Source organism: Heterodontus francisci, chromosome 9 (genome assembly GCF_036365525.1).
Source record: "Heterodontus francisci isolate sHetFra1 chromosome 9, sHetFra1.hap1, whole genome shotgun sequence".
Classification (NCBI taxonomy): Eukaryota; Metazoa; Chordata; class Chondrichthyes; order Heterodontiformes; family Heterodontidae; genus Heterodontus; species Heterodontus francisci.
In genome coordinates this window covers 14,280,717-14,304,982 of record NC_090379.1, presented here as the reverse complement: position 1 = coordinate 14,304,982, position 24,266 = coordinate 14,280,717, and the positions used below count along the sequence as shown (strand labels likewise).

The following is a 24,266-nucleotide window of genomic DNA, read 5'->3' as shown; positions in this document are numbered from 1 at the left end:
ACACATTCGGCACCAGCTCCACTCGCTGAAGAGAATAAATGCTGTCAACACTAGCGAGAGCCAGCATGGTTTTGTGAAGGGGAGGTTGTGTCTTACTAATTTGATTGAGTTTTTTGAGGAAGTGACAAAGATGATTGATGAAGGGCGGGCAGTGGATGTTATCTATATGGACTTCAGTAAAGCCTTTGACACGGTCCCTCATGGCAGACTGGTACTAAAGGTGAAGTCACACGGGATCAGAGATGAGCTGGCAAGGTGGATACAGAACTGGCTCGGTCATAGAAGACAGAGGGTATCAGTGGATGGGTGTTTTTCTGAATGGAGGGATGTGACTAGTGGTGTTCCGCAGGGATCAGTGCTGGGACCTTTGCTGTTTGTAGTATATATAAATGATTTGGAGGAAAATGTAGCTGGTCTGATTAGTAAGTTTGCGGACGACACAAAGGTTGGTGGAGTTGCGGATAATGATGAGGATTGTCAGAGGATACAGCAGGATATAGATCGGTTGGAGACTTGGGCGGAGAAATGGCAGATGGAGTTTAATCCGGACAAATGTGAGGTAATGCATTTTGGAAGGTCTAATGCAGGTGGGAGGTATACAGTAAATGGCAGAACCCTTAGGAGTATTGACAGGCAGAGAGATCTGGGCGTACAGGGTCACAGGTCACTGAAAGTGGCAACGCAGGTGGATAAGGTAGTCAAGAAGGCATATGGCATGCTTGCCTTCATCGGTCAGGGCATCGAGTATAAAAATTGGCAAGTCATGTTGCAGCTGTACAGAACCTTAGTTAGGCCACACTTAGAATATTGCGTGCAATTCTGGTCGCCACACTACCAGAAGGACGTGGAGGCTTTGGAGAGGGTACAGAGGAGGTTTACCAGGATGTTGTCTGGTCTGGGGGGCATTAGCTATGAGGAGAGGTTGCAAAAACTCAGATTGTTTTCACTGGAATGACGGAGGTGGAGGGGCGACATGATAGAGGATTACAAAGTTATGAGCGGCATGGACAGAGTGGATAGTCAGAAGCTTTTTCCCAGGGTGGAAGAGTCAGTTACTAGGGGACATAGGTTGAAGGTGCGAGGGGCAAAGTTTAGAGGGGATGTGCGAGGCAAGTTTTTTTACACAGAGGGTGGTGAGTTCCTGGAACTTGCCGCCAGGGGAGGTGGTGGAAGCAGAAACGATAGCGACGTTTAAGAGACATCTTGACAAATACATGAATAGGAAGGGAATAGAGGGACATGGGCCCCGGAAGTGCAGAAGGTGTTAGTTTAGGCAGGCATCAAGATCGGCACAGGCTTGGAGGGCCGAATGGCCTGTTCCTGTGCTGTACTGTTCTTTGTTCACTGCCTCCCATTGGTCTGACCACAAAAATTCTAACAGGTGATCACAGATGCACTGCATATATTTACAGCCAACAATAAGCACGTTAGTAAAATGACAACACAAAAGCGGAACCGATCAAGACAAACACTAGCCTGCTTTTCTCTTTCAGATGTCAGCTGACTGGAATATTGTTTTTATTTCAGATTGCCAGCATTCTGTTCTTTTTTTCATCCTTTTTTGGTAAAAATAAAATGGTTGCTCAAATCCAAACCCACATGTTCACATCAAATGACTGGCAACAGAACTCAAAAGCACAAAGCCAGTTTTCTTTCCCCCCGTGACAAAGTACAAAACAGCATTTGCAAAAATAATTATGAAAGCAGGTCTCGTTGCTCACGGTTCAATAGAGCGAGGAGGCCTGCTACAGCATTTGATAAAATAGTGTTACAGGACAAATGAGATTTAACATCCCTGTATAACAGAGAAATATGTTCTTTACAGCACAAAATTCTTGAAGTAGACTTTATTTTGCTCATTGTGCCACCCATATAAAAAAAGGATAGTTTCTCTTCCTTCTACTTTCTTGGAGCAGTTAGATTTTGAAATTACTTACAATACTTATTGTATCCCATCTTGAACTTAAAATACTAAGACACTTGGGAGACCTCCAGCAAAAGCCACCATCACCGGGAAACCAACTAAGATGCCTGCACCCAAGACTATGCAAAATACTCCTGCTCAGTTAGGCATGTGTGAACATGAAACTACCAGAAATTAAGGGGGTTCCAAACCCTTTGTACAGACTTGCTCACGCATGAAGTGCGACTGAAGTAGACAGCTCATCCATATCCAGGTATTAAGAGCGTGCAGACCCTGCGCTTATCTTGTATAAAGGCAGCTTCAAAATGTAGTCAACCATTTTCCTCATGCAAACTGGTTGAACAGCTAGAGACAAAGCAACTTTTGGTAGGAGTTTCCATTTGTTTGTTCTGGTTTACAAGGCACAATTTGCCTAAAATTTGCTTAAGCTGTGTCAAAGATTGCAGAATTATCGCGCAAATTACATTTAGTGCAAATTGAGTTTGTGATCTTTTGCACCAGTCGAAAGAACATTGCGTTAGAAGCAAGCCCTGCCCACAAAACTGACTATATCCCCCAGGATGAATTAATGACCACTTGGAGTTTCTCCTAATTGCACTTGTTTCCAGGCCTTCGAGGAGGCTCTAAAATTAAGCTGATTCTTTGGGATGCAAGGATACTCTCAGTAAAAGCTTTTGAATGTAAATATTTAAAATTTACTAAGAAACTGAATAGTGAGCAGATTCAGCAAACAAAAGCAGAACTTGACTGCTCTATGTGATCCGGCCAGATCTAGCGATGAATGGCGAAACCAGTTGTCCACTACATCCATTCAAGTTTGTGCCCCTTGGATGTAAGGGAGCGAAGATGAGGGCTGTAGTGGGGAATAGCCTGGGTGAAAAAACAGTAAGGGTTTTTACTGGGAACTGCTTGAGTTGTGTACCGATCACAACCTCTGCATCACCAACTCGTTCGTTCATACTAAACCCATTCACCAGGTTTCTTGGAGGCGTCGTTGGCACCAGATGGACCTCATCGTCACAAGGCGAGCCTCTATAAACAGTGTTCAAATCACACGCAGCTTCCACAGTGCGGACTGCAACACCGACCACTCCCTGGTGTGCAGCAAGTTTAGACTCAAACCAAAGAAGCTGCATCACTCTAAACAGAAGGGCCACCCGTGCATCAACACTAATAGAATTTCTTATCCACAGCTGTTCCATAAGTTTCTAAATTCACTTGAAAAAGCCCTTCAAAACACTTCTACAGGGGTGCAGAGACCAAGTGGGCCCACATCAGACGCCTTCTATGACTCAGTAATGACCACTTATGGCAAACGTGTGAAGCAGAATGCAGACTGGTTTCAATCTCACTTTGAAGAGCTGGAACCTGTCATAGCCGCTAAGCGCATTGCACTGTTGAACTACAAGAAAGCCCCCAGCGAGTTAACATCCGTAGCACTTCAAGCAGCCAGAAGCGCTGCACAAAGAACAGCCAGGCGCTGCGCAAATGACTACTGGCAACACCTATGCAGTCATATTCAGCTGGCCTCCGAAACCGGAAATATCAGAGGAATGTATGATAGCATTGAGAGCTTTTGGGCCAACCATCAAGATCGCCCCCCTCAAATCTAAATCAGGGTACATGATCACTGACCAACGGAAGCAAATGGACCGCTGGGTGCAGCACTACCTAGAACTGTACTCCAGGGAAAATGTTGTCACTGAGACCACCCTCAATGCAGCCCAGTCTCTGCCAGTCACGGATGAGCTGAACATACAGCCAACAAAATCGTAACTCAGTGATGCCATTGATTCTCTAGCCAGTGGAAAAGCCCCTGGGAAGGACGGCATTACCCCTGAAATAATCAAGAGTGCCAAGCCTGCTATACTTTCAACACTGTACGAACTGCTTTGCCTGCACTGGGACGAGGGAACAGTACCACAGGACATGCGCGATGCCAATATCATCACCCTCTTTAAGAACAAGGGTGACCGCGGCAACTGCAACAACTGCCCTGGAATCTTCCTGCTCAGCATAGTGGGGAAAAGTCTTCGCTCGAGTCGCTTTAAACAAGCTCCAGAAGCTGGCCGAGTGCGTCTACCCTGAGGCACAGTGTGGCTTTCGAGCAGAGAGATCCACCATTGACATGCTGTTCTCCCTTCGCCAGCTACAGGAGAAATGCCGTGAACAACAGATGCCCCTCTACGTTGCTTTCATTGATCTCACCAAAGCCTTTGACCGCGTCAGCAGTCGTGGTCTCTTCAGACTATTAGTAAAGATCAGATGTCCACCAAAGCTACCAAGTATCATCACTCATTCCATGACAATATGAAAGGCACAATTCAGCATAGCGGCGCCTCATCAGACCCCTTTCCTATCCTGAGTGGCGTGAAACAGGGCTGTGTTCTCGCACCTACACTGTTTGGGATCTTCTTCTCCCTGCTGCTCTCACATGCGTTCAAGTCTTCAGAAGAAGGAATTTTCCTCCACACAAGATCAGGTGGCAGGTTGTTCAACCTTGCCCGTCTAAGAGCGAAGACCAAAGTACGGAAAGTCCTCATCAGGGAACACCTCTTTGCTGACGATGCTGCATTAACATCTCACACTGAAGAGTGTCTGCACAGACTCATCGACAGGATTGTGGCTGCCTGCAACGAATTTGGCCTAACCATCAGCCTCAAGAAAACGATCATGGGACAGGACGTCAGAAATGCTCCATCCATCAATATCGGCAAACACGCTCTGGAAGTGTTTCAAGAGTTCACCTACCTAGGCTCAACTATCACCAATAACCTGTTTCTCGATGCAGAAATCAGCAAGCACATGGGAAAGGCTTCCACTGCTATGTCCAGACTGGCCAAGAGAGTGTGGGAAAATGGCACACTGACATGGAACACAAAAGTATGATTGTATTAAGCCTGTGTCCTCAGTACCTTGCTCTACGGCAGCGAGGCCTAGACAACGTATGTCAGTCAAGAGCAACGTCTCAATTCATTCCATCTTTTCTGCCTCGGGAGAATCCTTGGCATCAGGTGGCAGGACCGTATCTCCAACACAGAAGTCTTCGAGGCAGCTAACATCCCCAGCATTTACACCCTACTGAGCCAGCGGCCTTTGAGATGGCTTGGCCATGTGAGCCGCATGGAAGATGGCAGGATCCCCAAGGACATATTGTACAGCAAGCTCGTCACTGGTATCAGACCCACTGGCCGTCCATGTCTCCGCTTTAAAGATGTCTGCAAATGCGACATGAAGTCCTGTGACAATGATCACAAGTCGTGGGAGTCAGTTGCCAGTGATCGCCAGAACTGGCGGGCAGCCATAAAGGCGGAGCTAAAGAGTGGCGAGTCAAAGAGACTTAGCAGTTGGCAGGAAAAAAGACAGAAGCGTAAGGGGAGAGCCAACTGTGTAACAGCCCTGACAACCAATTTTATCTGCAGCACCTGTGGAAGAGTCTGTCACTCTAGAATTGGCCTTTAAAGCCACTCCAGGCGCTGCTCCACAAACCACCGACCACCTCCAGGCGCTTACCCATTGTCTCTCGAGACAAGGAGCCCAAAGAAGGCGGCGGCAAATGTGTAGGTGAGTGTATGGTTGAACAGATCGGTAGCTGCAGAAATGTCATGGTGAACTGAGGCCCAAAATTTTTAAAGTGTAGTGAGAGAATTGAGGGATAGTCTTTTTCCCTTGGGGGAAGGAGGGGTCGCAGAGGGACACAGAGGGTAGGGCTAGGATCTGGAAGGGGGTTTTGGGTGGAGACTGATACAAGGAAGCGATCAAAGATGGCCTGATCTAATGATACCATGGGAGTAATGAGGCCACATGAGATGGCAAAGTCAAGGGGGTGGTCATAAATGAGTCGGGGAGTTTACATGGAGGACAGGAGGGCAGTGAGCATGATGAGTTGGGAGGTTGAAATCACCATGTATGAGAAACTGTTCGGTGCATTCTCTAGAATGTTAAAATAAAACAATTCCTCTCAAGTTTTGAAAAGTCAGAGTAATGACAGCCTGAAAGTGTTTTTCATTCATTTTATGTGAACCTCAGTATAAGCCATCAATATTATTAGAAAACAGTGACAAAAATGTCAGCGGTGCTGTCTTTTGGAGGAGGCTTTAAACCTTTCATGGGTATATAAGGAGGTTGAAGGGCGATCTAATCGAAATGTTTAAGTTATTAAAATATGGCAGGGCAGATAGAGAACTATTTCAGCCACTACTTGTGCTGGAAATCAAGAACCAGGAGACCTAATGTTAAAATTAAGAGCTAAGCCATTCACAACTGAAGCAATAGTTCCTCACTTTTGCATTCCAAACCGGAGATAAAGACCTCCGTTAACTGATAAGAGTTGTACAGTAGATGTTGTAAAATTAAATCAATATTCTGGGTTTTCACCCAATTAACTTTGCAGCCAACAAGCAATTTCACAAAGATTAATCAGTTTTCCCTGTAATTGGTCAGATCTACCAGTAATTCGGTAAATTGGTGAAGGGTCATGATGGGAAAAATATATATGACCTTTAATAGGAACTGACTTACTGAGCTCAAAGGCCTTTTTCATCAGTTTATGGTTTGCCTTACCAAATTTAAGGAGTGTTATGATCCATAGCCACGTGCATCCTTTCAAATTCTAGTAATCTGTGCAAATCGAGACAATCTGATCATGTCTAAAATTTAAACCGTGTGCATTTGTTCAATGAATACCCAATTTTCCAGTTGGTTTACATTTCAGACAGTTTTGTAAAACAGAGAAGAATGCCAGACATTAACGTGCAAAAAGCTGCAACCACAAGCCGGTCAGAAGCAGACCGCAAACAAGCTTAATGTAGTCAATTTTGATTAGAATCAGGCACTGGCAAACCCTGGAACACAGCACTTGCCTTCAAAAGCAAACCTCTTACGAGTCAACAGAATAACTTTGCTGATACCAAGTATAGGGGTAACGTTTCAAAATTCTAGATTCCACAAACCCCCAAATCAGATTTTCTCCAGAATGTTAAAATAAACCAATTCCTCTCAAGTTTTGAAAAGTATGATTAATGACAGCCTGAAAGTGTTTTTCATTCATTTTACGTGAATTTCAGTATAAGCCATCAATATTATTAGCACATAGTGACTAAAAATGTGCCCTGTGAGTTGAAACTCTGCCTGCCAGATGGGTCTGTTTGTTTTACTTGGTGTAAGTTTCTTTTTTTAAGTTTTCCTGTGCTAATTCCCTGTAATAAATCAGTATAAATATAATATATCAAACAAGACATACAGCCCCAAATGCTCAGCAGTCAAAAGCAAGCACATCATCAAATTCCCAAGACGTAGGACTACCCATGAGTGAATACTCAATTGAAAAGACTTCTCCAATCCACTCCTTGCTTGAGACAATGCATCAGCTATGCCCAACACCACTAGCACAATCATCCTGTCATGCAAGTATTCTAATTAGTGCGACACAGGAGTCACATCAGGCAAGAGACAATATACAGGACAGAACAGAGCACTCTGTAAATCGTACAATAACTGTCTTTAAATAATTTCTTCTCTATGAGTGACGGAATGTATGAACCACATTAAAAAAAAAACACTAATTCTGTGAAACTGCTCAAGCCGAATACTGGCAAAATATCTTCCGTTCAACAGAACGCATACCAATTTGCATTAGATAACAGTTTTGGTACTTGCGTATCAGTTCATAAAAGGTAACATTCAAGTATCACTTTTTGCTTTCATTTTGTGGCATTATAAAGTTCTAACATTATAGCTAGTCTTTGGGTTTTTGGGGCTTCAAGTCAACAGTGCAACAGATGGCTAAGATACAGCTGTCACTGTCAGGAGGGGATCCTTCCAAGACTACGAAGACTCTTGGGAACCAAACACCCTTTTGACAGTTTGCTGTTTCATTTTTTCTAAGTACTACTGGGAATATTACCCAATTTTGACTCTAACTCATTACTGTGGAGGCCTTCAGCCAGATTACACACCTATTTTAGGCACTGCCAATGTCTTACTTGGGCACATCCAAGCATATTTATGCTTCCCATATACCACCTCCAAATGGGCTTCTCCCATGCCCATTGCCAGGGACAATAGGACCTAGATGCATTGCCCATGCCTACCACTGCTATCTGTGTTGGCTTTGGGAACCTTGTTTTTTTTTCATTCATGGGATGTGGGTGTCGCTGACTAGACCAGCATTTATTGCCCATTCCAAATTGCCCTTGAGAAGGTGGTGGTGAGCTGCCTTCTTGAACCATTGCAGTCCTTGTATTAAGGGCAAACACACGCACCCAACTATTACCATGAAAGGGGCCGACCTTTTAAACCATGTTTATAGATGCATTCTGTTAACAAAGGACCTGGAATATACTTTTGCTCCATAATGAAAATTGAATACATGGTGCTCCGCTCAGTTAGCAGATTACTTTGGATAAAACAAAGGTTCTTCACAGAGCTTCTGGCGAGCCAAATGTCTTCAATAACCAGAGGTCATAGATTTAAAATCATTAGCAAAGATCTAGAGGGGAGATAAGGAGATATTTTTCACTTAGTTGTCAGGATCTGGAACACTTTACCAGTGGAAGCTGGTTCCATAAATAATTTTAAAAGGGAGTTGGATAGGTACTCAAGGACGAGGAACTTACAACGTTACTGACAAGAAAATGGGGTGCGGAACTAAGCATGACAGCTCTCTCACAGAGCCAGCACAGGCACAACGGGGCGAAAGGCCTCTTCCTGTGCTGAAAGTTTCTACGATTCTGAATCTCAGTTTAGAGATCTGAAGGTCAAATTTCCAGTCCTGGTTAGGAGACTCCTGACCTGCTGAATCTAGTACAATGATAGCCAAAAGCATACTGAGCTCATTGTCAACAGTTTTCTGCAGGCTGGACAGACAGCACAGTGCAGAAACCATCCCCTTGGTGAAGCAAAGGCAAATCTCCTGAGACAAGACCTAGTAGCTCTGCCTGAGCCTACAGATCCTGCTGTTTGCTTAAGGGAGGGTGTGGTCAGATCGCCCAAGATCCAAGCGGACCTGACTCTGCTCACTGGAAGGGAGCAAGACTCAGATCCTCTTAAGCAGAAAATCTCAAAGGATAAGATGTGGACAAAAAGTGATTTAGTTTTTCAATACTCATTCATTATTGGAACATAGGACTTAGGAGGAGTAGGCCCCTTTGAGCCTGCTCCACCATCGATAAGATCATGGCTGGTCTCAACTCCACTTTCCTGTCTCCACATTTGCCCGCCATAACCCTTGACTCGATCAAAAATCTAACTCAGCCTTGAATAAACTCAATGGCCCAGCCTCTACAGCTAACTCAGGAAGAGAATTCCACAGAATGAGAATTCCTCATCTCAGTCTTAAAAGGGAGACCTCTCATGCTTAAACTGTGTCCCATAGTTCTAGTCTTTCCTCCAAGAGGAAAAATCCACTCTATCAAGTCCCCTCAGGATCTTACACATTTCAGGAAGATCACCTCTCATTCTTCTAAACTCCAATGGGTATAGGCCCAACCTGTTCTACCTTTTCTCATAAGATAACCCCTTCATCCCTGGAATTAGTCGAGTGAACCTTCTCTGAACTGCTTCTAACGCAACTATATCCTTTTTCAAATAAGGAGACCAAAACTGCACACAGTACGCCAGATGTGGCCTCACTAAGGTCCTGTCCAGATGCAGGAAAACTTCCCTATTTTTATACTCAATTTCCCTAGCAATAAATGCCAACATTCCATTTGCCTTCCTAATCACTTGCTGTACCTGCATACTAACATTTTGCGATTCATGTATCAGGACACCGAGATCTCTCTGTACCAAGTTCTGCAATCTCTCTCCAATTAAATAGTATACTGCTTTTCTAACCTTCCTGCTAAAGTGGACAAATTGGAGTATCTACACCCCAAGTACTGCAGCAGTTCAAGAAGGCAGCTCACCACCATCTTAAAGGGCAATTAGGGATGGGCAATAAATGCTGGCTTAGCCAGTGATGCCCACATCCCACAAATGAATTTAAAATAAACAAGTTCACATTTTTCCACATTATACTCCATCTGCCAAATTTTTGCCCACTCATTTAACCTATCTACATCCTTTTGTAGTCTCTTCATCTCCTCTTGAAAACTTACTTTCCTACCTATCTTGGTGTCATCAGCAAATTTAGCTACCATAAATTCAGCCCCTTCATCCAAGTCATTGATATAAATTGTAAACAGTTGAGGCCCCAGTACTGATCCCCGTGGTGCTACACTAGTTACAGCTTGCCAACCCGAAAAAGACTCATTTATTCCTGCTCACTGCTTCCCATTAGCTAACCATTAACATAGAAAATAGGAGTAGGCCATTCGGCCCTTGGATCCTGCTCTGCCATTAGGATCATGGCTGATCATCCAACTCAGTAGCCTGTTCCGGCTTTCGCCCCATACCCTTTGATCCCTTTAGACCCAAGAGCTATATCTAATTCCGTCTTGAAAACATACAATGTTTTGGCCTCAACTGCTTTCTGTGGTAGCGAATTCCACAGGCTCACCACTCTCTGGGTGAAGAAGTTTCTTATTTCAGTCCTGAAAGGCTTACCCGTATCCTGAGACTATGACCCCTGGTTCGGGACTCCCCCACCATCGGGAACATCCTTCCTGCATCTACCCTGTCAAGTCCTGTTAGAATTTTATAGGTTTCTATGAGATCCCCCCCCCTCACTTTTCTGAACTCCAGCGAATATAATCCTAACTGACTCAATCTCGCTTCATACGTCAGTCCTGCCATCCCAGGAATCAGTCTGGTAAACCTTCGCTGCACTCCCTCTATAGCAAGAACATCCTTCCTCAGATAAGGAGACCAAATCTGCACACAATATTCCAGGTGTGGCCTCACCAAGGCCCTGTATAAATGCAGCAAGACATCCCTACTTCTGTACTCGAATCCTCTCACTATGAAGGCCAACATACCATTTGCTTTTTTTAAAACCGCCTGTTGGACCTGCATGCTTACCTTCAGCGACTGGCGTACGAGAACACCCAGGTCTTGCTGCATATTCCCCTCTCTCAGTTTCTCGCTGTTCAGATAATAATCTGCCTTCCTGTTTTTGCTACCAAAGTGGATAGCCTCACATTTATCCACATTATACTGCATCTGCCATGCATTAGCCCATTCACTCAACTTGTCCAAATCACCCTGAAGCCTCTCTGCATCCTCCTCACAACTCACCCTCCCACCCAGTTTTGTGTCATCTGCAAATTTGGAGATATAACATTTAGTTCCCTCATCTAAATCAATAATATATATTGTGAATAGCTGGAGTCCTAGCACCAATCCCTACGGCACCCCACTAATCACTGCCTGCCATTCGGAAAAAGACCCATTTATCCCTACTCTTTGTTTCCTGCCAACCAATTTTCTATCCATTGCAATACACTACCCCCAATCCCATGCGCTTTAATTTTACACGCTAATCTATGTGGGACTTTGTCGAAAGCCTTCTGAAAGTCCAAATAAACCACATCCACTGGTTCCCCCTCATCAACTCTACTAGTTACATCCTCGAAGAATTCTAGTAGATTTGTCAAGCATGATTTCCTTTCGTAAATCCATGCTGACTCTGCCCGATTCTCCCACTGTTCTCTAAGTGCTCTGCTATAAAATATTTGAGAATAGACTGCAGAATTTTCCCCACTACCAACGTCAGGCTGACTGGTCCACAATTCCCTGCTTTCTCTCTACCTCCCTTTTTAAATAGTGGGGTTACATTAGCTACCCTCCAATCTGTAGGAACTGTTCCAGAATCTATAGAATCTTGGAAGATGAACACCAATGCATCCACTATTTCTAGGACCACTTCCTTAAGTACTCTGGGATGCACACCATCAGGCCCTGCGAATGTATCGGCCTTCAATCCCATCAATTTCCCCAACACCATTTCTCTACTAATACTGATTTCTTTCAGTTCCTCTCTCTCACTAAGCCCTGTGTTCCCCAACATTTCTGGTATGATATTTGTGTCCTCCTTTGTGAAGACAGAACCAAAGTATCCATTTAGTTGGTCAGCCATTTCTTTGTTCCGCATAATAAATTCCCCTGTTTATGACAGTAAGGGACCTACATTTGTCTTCACCAATCTTTTTCTCTTCACATACTTATAGAAACTTTTACAGTCAAGCTTGCTCTCGTCCTCCGTTTTCCCCTTCTTAACCAATCCCTTGGTCCTCCTTTTCTGAATTCTAAACTGCTCCCAATCCTCAGGTCTGTTGTTTTTTCTGGCAGATTTATATGCCTCTTCCTAGGATCTAATGCTATCTCTAATTTCCCTTGTAAGCCATGGTTTGGCCACCTTTCCCGTTTTACTTTTGCACCAGACAGGGATAAACAATTGTTGCAGTTCATCCATGCGCTCTTTAAATGTTTCCCATTGCCTATCCCATTGTCATCCCTTTAAGTAATATTTCCCAATCAGTCATAGCCAACTCGCGCCTGATACCTTCATAGTTTCCTTTACGAAGATTCAGGACCCTCGTCTTAGAATCAACTACGTCACTTTCCATCTTGATGAAGAATTCTATCATATTATGGTTGCTCATCCCCAAGGGGTCTCGCACCACTAGATTGTCAATTATTCATCTCTCATTACACAATATCCAGTCGAGGATGGCCTGTTCTCTAGTTGGTTCCTCAACGTATTGGTCCAGAAAACCATCCTGTATACACTCCAAGAATTCCTCCTCTACAGTATTGAGACTAATTTGATTTGCCCAATCTACATGCAGATTAAAGTCATCCATAATTACAGATGTTCCTTTATCGCATGCGTCTCTAATTTCCTGTTTAATGCCAATCCCAACATCACCACTACAGTTTGGGGGTCTATATACAACCCACGTTAATGTTTTTTGCCCCTTATTGTTTCTCAGCTCTACCCATAGATTCCACATCGTCAGAGCTAATATCTTTCCTCACTATTGCGTTAATTTCCTCTTTAAACAGCAATGCAACTCCACCGCCGTTTGCTTTTTGTCTGTTCTTCCTAAATATTGATTACCCCTGGATGTTCATTTCCCATCCCTGGTCACCTTGCAGCCATGTCTCCGTAATCCTGACTATATCATACCCGTTTACATCTATTTGCGCTATTAACTCATCCACTTTATTGCGAATGCTCCGCGCATTAAGGTACAAAGCCTTAAGGCTTGTCTTTTTAACATTACTTGTCCCCTTCCCACCATTTTTCACTGTGGCCTTGTTTGACTCTGGCCCTTGATTTCTCTGCCTGTTTTGGTCTTTGATCCCCCCCTCCTCTGACTCCTTGCAAAAGTTCCCATCCCCCTGCCATTTTAGTTTAAACCCTCCCCAACCACTCTAGTAAATACTCCCCCTAGGACATCAGTCCTGGTCCTGCCCAGGTGTAAATCATCCAGTTTGTACTGATCCCATCTCCCCCACAACCGGTCCTTTATCCACGCTAATATGTTACTCCCTGCACCATGTGCTCTTATTTTGTGCAGTAACCTTTGATGTAGCACCTTATTAAATGCCTTTAGGAAATCCAAGTACACCACATCTACAGGTCCCCCTTTATCCACCTTGCTTGTTACTTCCTCAAAGAACTCTAATAAATTAGTTAAACACTATTTCACTTTCATAAAACCATGTTGACTCTGTATGAGTCCATTATGATTTTCTAAGTATCTTGCTATAACCTCCTTAATAATGGCTTCAAGTAATTTCTATATGACAGATGTCAGGCTAATTGGCCTATAGTTTCCTGCTTTCTGTCTCCCTCCTTTCTTGAATAAAGGTTGCTACATTTGCGATTTTTCAATCTGCTGGGGCTCTTACAGAATCTAAGGAGTTTTGGAAGATTATAACTAAAGCCTCTACTATCTATGCAGCCATTTCTTTTAAGACCCTAGGATGCAGATCATCTGGTCCTGGGGAATTGTCAGCCTTATGTCTAATCGTTTTTCCAGCACCTTTTCCCTGTTGATGATTGTTTTAAATTCCTCTCTCCCTTTCACCTCTTGATTTTCAAGTATCTTTGGCAGGTTTTTTAAGTCTTCTACAGTGAAAACAGACACAAAACATCCGTTCAGTGCCTTCGCCATTTTCTTGTTTTCCAGTATCAATTCCCCAGGCTCACTCTCTACAAAACCAACACTAGCTTTAGTTACTCTTTTCCTAATTAAATACTTGTAGAAACTCTTACTATCTGTTTTTACGTTACTAGCTAGTTTTCTCTCAGATTCTACTTTCTCCCTTTTAATTATTTTTTTCATAATTCTTTGCTGGTTTTTAAAATCTGCCCAATCTTCTGACCTACCACGATTCTTTGTAGATCTGTGTTTCTTTTAATTTGATTCTATCCTTAACCTCCTTATTTAGCCACGGATGATGCACCCTTCTCAAATAATCTCTCTCATTGGGATATATCTTTGCTGAGATATTAAATATCTCCTTAAAAGTCTGCCACTGCATCTCTACTTTAAGCTTTTAATCTAGATTCCCAGTTTATTTTAGCTAACTCCGCCTTCATACCCTTGCAAATACCTTTATTAAGGTTTAAAACACTAGTCTTAGAGCCACACTTCTCCCCTTCAAACTGAACGTGAAATTCTATCATGTTATGATTGCTGTTGTCTAGAGGCTCCTTTATCATGAGGTTATTGATTAATCCTGTCTCATTGCACATTACCAGGTCTAGAATAGCCTGCTCTCTAGTTGGCTCTAGAACGTACTCCTCTAAGAAATTGTCCCGAATACACTCTATGAACTCATTTTCCAGGCTACCTTTGCCAATCTGATTTGCCCAATCTACTTGTAGACTAAAGTCATCCATGACCATTGCAGTACCTTTCTTATTATGATCAAGCCAGAAAAATAGACCCTCTATATTTTGATAGGTCAGATTAGCCAAGGCAGTTGCCATTTGCAGCAAAGGTGACTGAGCTAAATACAGTCCACCTACGTGTAAAAATTATTTTTCTGTCTTGCAGTAAGTTTCCCACATAGTTTAGTCAGGTAGATTTTACTGAAAATTATTGCTCTGGTCTCAATTATTTATACCATTATAAGCAGCTGGGGCACTCTGCCAAGTTTAAAAGGATATTTAGGTTACAAAGTAGACAAAAACAATTAGAATTTCTCAAGTCAGACATAGCTAGAGGGTGGGAATAATGGAACTAATGTGGGGTAATGGTGAAGTGGGGGCGGGGGGGGAAGAAAAGGAAAATAGAAGGGGAGGGAAAAGGAGGGGAGGAAACAGAGGAGGAAAGAAGAAATTCAGATCAGTGGTTGGGGGATTGAGGCATTGAACAGCTGGCCATTGTGGAGGGTGGGGGGGGGGCGGGGGGCGGGGGTGTGGAAAAGAGAGACAGTTGTTACTGTAATGAAAGGAATTGTCATGGGATAGGGGTAGCCCATGAGAGCCACTTGCAGCCAATTGATGGATTGGAACATGAATCGCTGCCAGTGAGTTGTTCTCAGTGAGTGGGGATCCTCAGAGCTGAAAAAAGATGATGGCTCGAGCAAGAGGGAGCCAGGAATTTCAGTACAGCAGGAGGCAAAAGTCAGAGAATGGGGCAGACTGATCAGGATAGCCACGAAGAATAACATGCAGAAAGTTTTACAGGCACAAATCAGAGGTGGCAAAAACTTTAAATTTAGATACAGAAATTTTCAAGGCTGTGAGGCTGGGACTGTAGCAGCAGAGCACAGGCTCATGAGTTGTGGAAAAGGTGGTGTGACAGGAAGCTGTTTCAGCTTAGTAGAGACATGAACAATAACAGTCATTACAATACTACCTACTGGTGCTACAGGGGAACAGAACAGTCAAGTGCAAGCATTGTAACCTTGCAATTCCCATAGGAAGATTTCAATGAAGCACACAACAGCGTTGAGTATTTTAACCTAGATAAGACCCATGCACTGGGACGACTGCTCTATTCTTTAAGTTCTCACCTTATCATACTGGCATACAACAACATTTTCTGTGTCAAAGAGTTCTTGGCCCTCTTCATCACTGACATCATCCTCACTGTTCAGTGGTTCCTAGGAGAGAGTCAGCAAAAACAATTAATGCATAATTTAAACAAATGCACAGCAGCCCACAGATATCAACCAAGTTAAGCCTGTTTAAGTGTGGAAAGACACACATGCATACAACACATACGCAAGCCCTACAATTATCAGAGAATTCTGCATTTCTCCAATTCTGGAGAATCCTCTCGAGCATCCCTCACTCCTTTCTGCCCACTACTCATGGCTGTCTTCAGCTGCCAAGGCTCTAAGCTTTGGAATTCCCACCCTAAATTCCTCTGCCTCTCCAGCTCCCTCTTCTCCTCTAAGACATTCCTTAAAACTCAATTTTGACAAAGCTTTTAGCCCCCCCTTCCAAATATCTCCTCCTTTGGTTGGGTGTCAATTTCTGTCTAATTATGTTTCTGCAAAGTGCCTGAAGACATTTTTTTTCTATGTTAAAGATGTGACTCAAATGTATTTTATTGCTGTTCATTCATCACCGCATGAAAGACAGACTTGTATTTATATAGCACCTTTCACGACCACAGGGCGTTCCAATGAGGTGCTTCTGAAGTGTAGCCACAGTTGTAATGTAGCAGCATGCTAGTTAGCTTGCCAAGCCTAAGATACATGAATGTTTGTTAGGAGAGAATGATTATTGATATTGAAAAATTTCATGGTGACCTAAGAAACAAGAGCAGGAGTAGACCACTCAGTCTTTTGAGCCTGTTCCCCCATTCAATAAGATCATGGCTGATCTTCTACCTCAGCTCCACCTTCCTGCGCTATCCCCATATCCCTTGATTCTGAGTATCCAAAAATCTATTACCGCCGTCCTGAATATACTCAATGACTGAGCATCCACAGCTCTCTAGAGTGGAGAATTCTAAAGATTCAGAACCCTTTGAGTAAAGAAATTTGTCATCAGTCTTAAATAGCCAACCCCTTATTATGAGACCGTGACCCCTAGTTCTAGACTCTCCAGCCAATGAAACATACTCCGGCATCTACTCTTGTCAAACCTTTTAAGAATTATATGTTTAGTTCTACTTAGCGAGTCATCTACATCCTCTTTATTTATCCTCACAGCTAAAACGGAAATGTCATTTGTGTTAAGAACACCTCCTTCTAAAACAGACAGGTACCACCAATTATTTGCGAGCTTTTTGAGCACTGAAGATTCAGTTTTAAGTAACAATTGTATACATTTTATCATATTAGGAAGCACTCTGGCATTAAGCCAAATACTAAATTCTACATAAAATTAAAACTGTATAGTTAATTTCAGCTGATTGAACGCATATTTTGCATCAATGAAATCTGATTCCCTGAATCTGAACATAAGAACTAGGAGTTGCAGTAGGCTATTTGGCCCTTCGACCATGGCTGATCTTTCACCTCAACTCCACCTACCCAAACTAACTAATGTCCCTTAATTCCCTTAGTACTCAAATATCTCTCAACGTCTGTCTTGAATATACTCATCGACTGAGCATCGCAGCACTCTGGGGGGTAGAGAATACCAAAGATTCACAACCATTTGAGTGAAGAAATTTTGCCTCATCTCAACCCTAAATGGCTCACCCCTTATTCTGACAATGTGATCCCGTGTTCTAGACTCCGCAACCAGGGGAAACATTTTCTCAGCATCTATTCTCTCAAGCCTCAAGAATTTTATATGCTTCAATGAGATCACTTCTCATTCTTCTAAACTCCAGGGAATACAAGCCTAGTCTACTCAACCTCTCTTCAAAGAACAATCCCTTCTCCCCATGAACTACTGAACCTTTGTTGCACTCTACGGCAAGTATGTCCTACTTTAGGGAAGGAGACAAAAACTGCACACAGTACTTCAGGTGTGGCCTCACCAATGTCCTGTACAACTGCAGTTTATTCCTATGGGAGCTATTTCTCTCCTGATACTTTAGGTACTAAACAGTCTCTTAATTACACCTGAACTCGGATTCAAGTGATTTGGGACTAGACATTATCGTATCTTTTCACAGTTAGCAGATTGTTGATTCCCTGCAATTCCAATTCATAAGCATGTAGCCTTTTCTCATTTTTGATTAATAAACAACCTGCATCCCTAAACTAAATTACCACAACTCAACAATCATTAACATATAATGAGCATTGCAAAGTTTTTTTAAAACTGAAACATAGATTAAAACTCGAGACTTCCCTCGTGAATTAGTTGGTGTGTGACATCCTATTCTGGCATGAGGGACATACTAAGTACCAATGAAACCAGCACATCAGTTTCAATGACTTTTTTAAAGCAGATTTCAAGTAGTAGATGAAGCAATTTCTCGGATAATATTAGTACTTGGAATATTAAATTCTGTACATTACCTCTTCAACTTGTCCATCTTCCCCAACCTCCTCCTTGTCCTTCTCTTCTTCCTCATCATCATACTCATCCTCTTCGTCATCCTCATCTTCCTCAGAAGAAGTGTCCCCAGACCCATCTACTTGCATCACTAAAGGTGGCTGCTGCTGCTGTTGCTGCTGCTGTGGCGGAACAGGCGCGGAGCTGTTTGTCTGACCAACCTGCGTTGAAGGGGTTGCTGTTACAGTGGTTGCTTGCATAACCTGAAAAGTTTATTTTTAAAATTGTCATTTAAAAAAAAATTATAGATGGTCTACCTCTGCTATCATCTTCCTCACTCATATGCTGCACATAGTCTAAGTTCATGTAAGCAACCCAGGAACAACAAAATACAACCTTCTAGTAGTCACCAGAATCTTCAAATGAATCCATGACCTTGCTCTGGCTACCATCCAATGTTGAAGACCCCTTCTTATACTCTATGGGGAAAGTACAGAACTCTTGACAACTGTGACACCAATGAGCAGAAGGCTGAGCCTTGGTACAAGACTAGGAGGCATGCCTGAATTCGGGAACACTACACTGGAGTCAGACTCCATCAAGTGTCATGCCCAAGTGGTGGCAGATGACTGCCCCAATGAAGTCTTAGCGCATCACAGTCAGATTGGAAACAAACTGTGGAGTTATACTGCCACTTTTGCATTTACAAAATAGCATCAGTAAATAACATTGATTCACGCAATCCCATCTACTCAGTCTTTTTAAATGAACAGCATACCTGCGTGTTTGAAGGAACTTTGTTTCCTGCAACAAGAATTTGCTGGGGTTGAATGATTACTCCAGTCTGCTGAGGAATACTTCCAGGTGGTAGTGGAGTCAGCATCTACAGGAAGAGAAAGTAAATCAAGCTTTACACCCGCTCCCCTCAACAGGATTTCAAGTTATAAAGCTATATAACTCGGTGTAAATTCTTTAAATGTTTCAAATTGCAAAAGACTAAAAACAGTTATCTTTTGGTATTTTATTTTCATTATTTAAAATGTATATGACTGGAAGTGTAGATTAAAAAGACAGTTTAACAGATAGCATTAGATAAATTGAGGCAAAAGCATATTGTATTTAGATAACATCTAAAGCAAAAAATTGATCATTTCTTAAAATATTGGACAGTGTTTTGCAAATTAGAAAAGTCACGAATACCACAAGTAACTGGCAACACTGACAGGAATTCACTCCGACTTGGCTCCTTTGACTATTTGCACAACATTCTTCATTTATGTAACTCACCCATGAAATTTTGTAAACATGCATTGGGAATATAGGAACAGGAGTAGGCCACTCAGCCCTTTGAGCCTGTTCAGCCATTCAGTTGGATCATGGCTGATCTGTATCTTTACTCCATTTACCTCCCTTGGTCTGTAACTCTTATTTAGCAAAAAGATTGCAGGGCAGCACTTTGTGCAGAAGTGTTGGGGTGACAACAGATAAGGAAGGAGGGTGACACCCCCACCAAAAGATGGCGATCTCTGTCAGACACATGCAGACCAAGTGAGGCTGTGTTCTACAGCGAGTGGTGGTAGATAAGCCAACCTGCCGCAATCTCTCTCAAACTAGCAGCTATCAGCATTTTCCATGAATGGATCTACTCAAGAAAACCTCTCTGCACCATCTCACCCGCAAGCTGCCTGAATTAGATGCTTACACAGCCCCACCGAAGTGCAGTATTAAAAAAACAAAATTGAAAAGTAAAAATCTAAAACCTTAAATGGGAATTCAGGCTCACTAAATATGGCGCCTATCGCAGAAATATGATCCTTTTTGATAAAGAAGTAAATGCAACAATTTTTATTGACTCTCCTCTGCTTCTTTCTCCCTCGTCCATAACTGAGGAGATTTTTATAAACTGTATCATGGTATATATAGTTTTTACAATACCAATTTGTAAAGCATTAGGATTTTACCTTTCTTGATTTATTTTTATAAAGAACTGGAACCATAAAAACCATGCAGGCTTCCACAGGCACAAGGTGATCATTCCACCATTGTGTATGTGCCGAAGCAATCCAAAACTACATCATCTGCTCTGCTCCACTCCCAAAGCTCTCATCTTCCTCCGCTTCAAATATTTACCCTCTTTTCTTTTACAGCATGTACTGGTCTGAAGTGGGCGCAAATTGTAAAACAGCATCTTGAAATTCATTCTTCACTTAACAGTCCTGAATATGGAAATTATTCACTTCTTTGTCAACATAGACTGGACAAGAACTGATCTGCTGTACACACCTGCTGTATGACAGGTGCCTGCACACCACCAGACTGCATCTGTTGAATAACCTGCTGTTGAGTCACTGATTGTGCCAGTACAACTTGCTGGTGCGGCTGGATAAAGTAGTGGGCCCCATTAGGAGTTCGTACAAACTGCAGCAGTTGCCCTGTGGAAAAACAAACAGTGTCGCACAAGTTACACGTAAAGTAGACAGATAAATGGAAAACATTAGTTAGGCTCCTCCTTAGGATAAATTTTGAAGATCTCAAATTTGCAACAACTAGCATTTATATAGCCCCTTTTTTGTAATAAAATGTCCCAAGGTGCTTCACAGGAGCATTATCAAATAAACTGACACCAAGACACAGGAGATGATGAGGTCAGATGACCAAAAACTTGGTCAAAGAGTTAGATTTTAAGGAGCATCTTAAGGAAAAGATAGAGAGATGGGGAGATCCAGAGTTTAGGGTCTTGGCAGCTGAAAGCAGAGCCGCTATGGTGGAGTGATTAAAATCAGGGACGAGAAAGATGCCAGAATTGGAGAAGTGCAAAGATCTGAGAATTGTGGGGTTGGAGGAATTAGCTGATAGGGTGGAGCGAAACAAGCAGACCTTACATCCCATCGAGCCATTCAAAATGATCATGGCTGATTTTAGGATTCAACTCCACTTTCCCACCTGATCATCTTATCCCTCGATTCTGAGGCACCAAAAATTTGTCTATCCCAGCCTTGTTGCCCACTCACTGAACCAGTCAATATCTCTTTGCAGCCTCACTGTGTTCTCCCCACAGCTTACCTTTCCACCTAGCTTTGTATTAGCAAACTTAGATACATTACTCTGTGTCTTCATCGAAGTCATTCATATAGATTGTAAATAGCTGAGGCCCCAGCACTGATACTTGCGGCACTCCACTATTTACTGCCTGCCAACTTGAAAATGCCCCATTTATGCCCACACGTTGCTTCCTGTCCGTTAACCAATCCTCTATCCATGCTAATATATTACCCCCAACTCCATAAGCACTTATCTTGCCTATGAACATTTCGTGTGGCATCTTATCGAATGCCTTTTGGAAATCCAGGTATGCTACAGCTACTGGTTTCTCTTTATTTACTCTAATTACATACTCAAAAAACTCTAACAAAGAAGAAAAGCAAAAGGAAAACATTGGCTCTGACATGGTCATCAAACATGAACCAAGTAGGGAGCAGTACAAATGAAATGCAAGAGTCCAGGTGTTGCAATAAACTGATATTTGTGGCTCTCCCTGCACCCTATGAAAGCTTCAAATTAGGACTTGCTTTTACCTGTATTTGTTAGTATTGGTCCGTTAGAAAGCTGGTAGGGAGCTGGAACACCTGCTGGTAATGCCAGAGTTGCTGCAGTGGCAGCTGCGCTCTGCAAAACAAACAGCAAGAATTTTACTGAGTGACGAACAGCAATCACAATGGAATGGTTCTCTCAACCCTGGGGTGCAAACACAAGGATCGCCTTTCGCTTCAGTTGCAGAGGAATGTGATGATATGCACATTTGTAAAGCGGTAGCGGAGTCACATTCATTTCTATGAAGGTGAGCAACATTTTTTCAGATGAATACTAGAGAGAGTAAGGGAGAGGTTAGAAGGAATTTTTTTTTCATGGCAAAGAGATATTTGAATATGGAATGCAATACCTGAAGTCAAGTCGATCACCAACTGTGATAGGATATTAGACTTGGAAAAATACATGGTACAGGAAAAGGTCACTGCAATTGATTTTGTTTTTGAAAAGTAAAAAAACACCAGCACAAGGCAGTAAACATAAATTGAATCTTTTATCATGAAGGTTAAGACGCATCAGATGTGCTTTTCGAATTATAATAAGCACCGAGCCACTCACTGCACAAAAGATTTCTAGAAGCTACACCTTTTCCCCTTCCAACTGTCACATCACAGCAAAAAACTAATATTTCAGAACTAAATAGCAGAACATGATATGAAATAATACTTCTAAACATTCACAAACTACAGGGGATGAGCACTACGGGGTTCAAAATGTCTCCCAAGACAGATGACGATTTGAGGGAGAACAAACCCTACGTTCTTGTACATCTCATAGAAAATGATTCCTGAGCAGCACTGGCAGCAGCTCGAGACAAGTTCCCAGCCCATGAGCTGAAAAAGTCTGAAAAAGGGGAAGAACGGAATAATATCAACTAATGTCTGAGACAGATCATTAGGAAGTTCACTGCTTCCACAAACAAAATGGAAAAACTAGAAAAATTTAACCAATAGATCAGTTTTTTTTTTACATTCAGAAGCTAATACAACAGTGAAGACGGACAACTAGGGTCAAACGCCCTCTCGTGGCAGTAATTAATACACAGCATGCAATACAGAATAGTCTGCTGTGCGAACAGGAAGAGGTTTGCATAACTGACAGTAGCTCTGGAATTAGAATACAAAATCAACCTAAAGCAGATACAAAGATAAACTGCCGGGCAGTTTTGTACCACTGTCAAAACATGCCAGTTCCTATCTTATCACTTGTAAAGACAGAAGTTAGCAAAAACTTTTCAAGTAACTGGAATTGAATGAAGGCAGGAACAGCTTGGCTGTAAAATAGCCTGCCCACGCTTACTGCCGAGGTCCATGTGAATAATGACCATTTGGGTGAGGCAGTGGCCAGTGTCTGTGGAAACGTACCCCAGAAATAGTCAACACCTTCAGGAGGAGAGGATGAAAGAAAATTGGAAAGAAAAATATATATGTGTGTATGTATCCTTACCATGCCAGTTGGATTCATATGCTGTATTAGCTTCCCATCTTGCATAATAACTTGCGGTCCTGATTTATGAGAAGATGAGAAAACTATGGGATAAATTAAGCAAAGTGAAACACTGTGATTAGTATTTTGAACATATTAACTCAGCAGGGTAAAAGTTAAACTTATGGTCCTCATTCTTTAAATTTCCCAAATATTGCATCAGAAGAGTCAACGAAGAGATTTTCCTCAAGAACTGAGTCATTTTAACGGGCTGCCCTTTCGTCCCCCCCCACCCCAAAACCGTTTAAGAAAGTATTATGCAGAAGCAAAACAGAAGGTGTCTCAGGAGTCTGTACAGCTTCAACAGGTCTTTTTACGTTTATTTTCCTCTCATCCTCCTTCGGATACACATGACATCAGTCTATGGGCCTGGTGCAGCTGTTCCATTAGCTCTGTGGTTACCCTGACACACCAACTCCAGCACTCAATAATCTCAATTGCCACAGATGACTTCCAATTTCAAAATTAAAAAATGAATTATAACCTATTACTAATTACAGATTTACAATACCAGGTATTCTAAAGAGAGCAAGTATTAATCAAGCTTTCTTTTTTCATTTTTTCTGCATGAAATGCTGCATTTTAAAATATTCGTATTTACCAGGCACTTGCACAGAGTTTTTCCTACACTCAGTCAACTGTGCAAATAATGGAATAGAATATGCAGGGGAGATTCCCACAGAACACCCACGCAGTCATCACGTTCAGGGAGCCGTGGCCAGTCTGCTCCTCACTCCGCAACTTCCCCTCACAGTCTGTGCTGTTTTTTTTCTATAGGCATAATTTTAACCGAGCTCACCAAGTGAGAAACTGACGTGATCACATCATTTAACTTTCACCCCATTTTAACTTTCCGCTGGCTTTGATGGAAAGTAAAATTGGGAAACAAGCAAAACTGGAAGCTGACCTGATCGCAGCACTTTCCCACTGGGTGAATTAGGCTGAAATCATGTCTTAGTA

The 24,266-nt window shown here is 42.5% G+C and overlaps 1 protein-coding gene across 4 annotated transcripts in view; it reads right to left on the bottom strand.

The window, feature by feature from the left end:
- The window catches only part of gtf2a1 (general transcription factor IIA, 1), a 99,261-nt gene that overhangs the window by 4,868 nt on the left and 70,127 nt on the right, over window positions 1–24,266 (bottom strand). For 3 of the 4 annotated variants that reach the window (XM_068038583.1, XM_068038582.1, XM_068038584.1), the window contains 6 exons: window positions 23,268–23,350; window positions 21,809–21,899; window positions 20,517–20,665; window positions 19,012–19,116; window positions 18,257–18,496; window positions 15,842–15,931 (listed from right to left, as the gene is read on the bottom strand). In XM_068038583.1, coding sequence (XP_067894684.1) covers window positions 15,842–15,931; window positions 18,257–18,496; window positions 19,012–19,116; window positions 20,517–20,665; window positions 21,809–21,899; window positions 23,268–23,350 — 758 coding nt within the window. The remainder of the gene's footprint in view (window positions 1–15,841; window positions 15,932–18,256; window positions 18,497–19,011; window positions 19,117–20,516; window positions 20,666–21,808; window positions 21,900–23,267; window positions 23,351–24,266) is intronic. The other variant, XM_068038586.1, reaches the window with a different exon arrangement.